General features: G+C 41.0%; 2 protein-coding genes across 2 annotated transcripts in view; one reads left to right on the plus strand and one right to left on the minus strand.

Annotated features, from left to right (window-relative positions):
- LOC105547309 (zinc finger protein 506-like) overlaps positions 1 to 1,574 on the minus strand; it is a 215,032-nt gene that overhangs the window by 129,029 nt on the left and 84,429 nt on the right.
- LOC105547301 (zinc finger protein 253-like) overlaps positions 1 to 1,574 on the plus strand; it is a 53,046-nt gene that overhangs the window by 43,107 nt on the left and 8,365 nt on the right. The window contains 1 exon segment of the mRNA XM_011990850.1: positions 1,086 to 1,561. Within this exon segment, the coding sequence (XP_011846240.1) occupies positions 1,086 to 1,561 (476 nt within the window).

Genomic DNA, 1,574 nt, shown 5'->3' on the forward strand with positions numbered 1-1,574 from the left:
GGTTTCACCGTGTGAGCCAGGATGGTCTCGATCTCCTGACCTCGTGATCCGCCCGTCTCGGCCTCCCAAAGTGCTGGGATTACAGGCTTGAGCCATCGCGCCCGGCCATTTTTCTTATTTTAAAAAAAGAAACCAGGAGTTTGCAATTTACATTTGTGTGTGTGTGTGAGAGACAGAGTCTTACTCTCTTACCTAGGCTGGAGTGCAGGGGCATAATCTTAGCTCACTACAATCTCTGCCTCCACAGCTGAAGCAATTCTCCTGCTTCAGCCTTCAGGTAGCTAGGATTACAGGTACTTGTTACCATGCCTGGCTAATTTTCTGTATTTTTAATTGAGATGGGGTTTCACCATGTTGGTCAGGCTGATCTCGATCTCCTGACCTCAGGTGATCCACCTGCCTTGCCTTACCAAAGGTCTGGGGTTACAGGCATGAGCCATCTTGCCTAGCCAACAATTTACTTTTTTTTTTTTGAGATGGAGTCTCACTGTATCGCCAGGCTGGAGTGCAGTGGTGCAATCTTGGCTCACTGCAATCTTTGCCTCCCTGGTTGAAGCCATTCTCTCCCACAACCTACCGAGTAGCTGAGATTCAAGGTGCCCGCTGCCATGCCTGCTAATTTTTTGTATTTTTAGTAAAGACAAGGTTTCACCATCTTGACCACGCTGGTTTTGAACTCCTGACCTCATGATCCACCCACCTCAGCCTCCCAAAGTGCTGTGATTACAGGCATGAGTCACCATGCCCAACCAGCAATTTACTTTTAAAAGCAAAATGTTATACTGGGCAGCAGGAAGAGCTGTGTTGGGTGTAACTAACAGAGCTTTCTTTTTCTTCTATGTGGCTATTTGCATTCTGCTCACCTGGGGCCCTTCACACACTTAACTCATTTATAAATTTTTTACAATTTTATTTTTGTCAGCATGTTTTTATTACATTTATATGTCCAGGAAGAAATCAGAGTTGGTGGTATTTTGCTATGTCATCTTGCTTATGTAGTTTGTATAATTTTATAGGTTAGATTTGTAAAGTATATTTATCTGAGTCTAGCAATTGAAGTAATGTGTTTTTGTTGTTTCTTTTAGTTATGAGTTCTCAATTTGCCCAAGACTTTTGGCCAGAGAAGAGCATACAAGAGTCTTTCCAAAAAGTGATACTGAGAAGACATGAAAAATGCAGACATGACAATTTACACTTTAAAAAAGGCTGTAAAAGCATGGGTGAGCATAAGGTGCACAAAAGAGGTTATAACGGACTTAACCAATGTTTGACAACTACCCAGAAAAAAATATTTCAATGTGATAAATATGGAAAAGTCTTTCCTAAGTTTTCAAATTCAAACACATATAAGATAAGAGATACTGGAATAAATCTTTTCAAATGTATAATATGTGGCAAAGCTTTTAACCGGTCCTCAACCCTTACTACACATGAGAAAATTCACACTGGAGAGAAACCCTACAGATGTGAAGAATGTGGCAAAGCTTTTAACCAATCTGCAAACCTTACTACACATAAGAGAATTCACACCGGAGAGAAACCCTACAAATGTGAAGAATGTGGCAAAGCCTTTA

Source organism: Mandrillus leucophaeus, unplaced genomic scaffold, assembly GCF_000951045.1.
Source record: "Mandrillus leucophaeus isolate KB7577 unplaced genomic scaffold, Mleu.le_1.0 Scaffold11, whole genome shotgun sequence".
Taxonomy (NCBI): Eukaryota; Metazoa; Chordata; class Mammalia; order Primates; family Cercopithecidae; genus Mandrillus; species Mandrillus leucophaeus.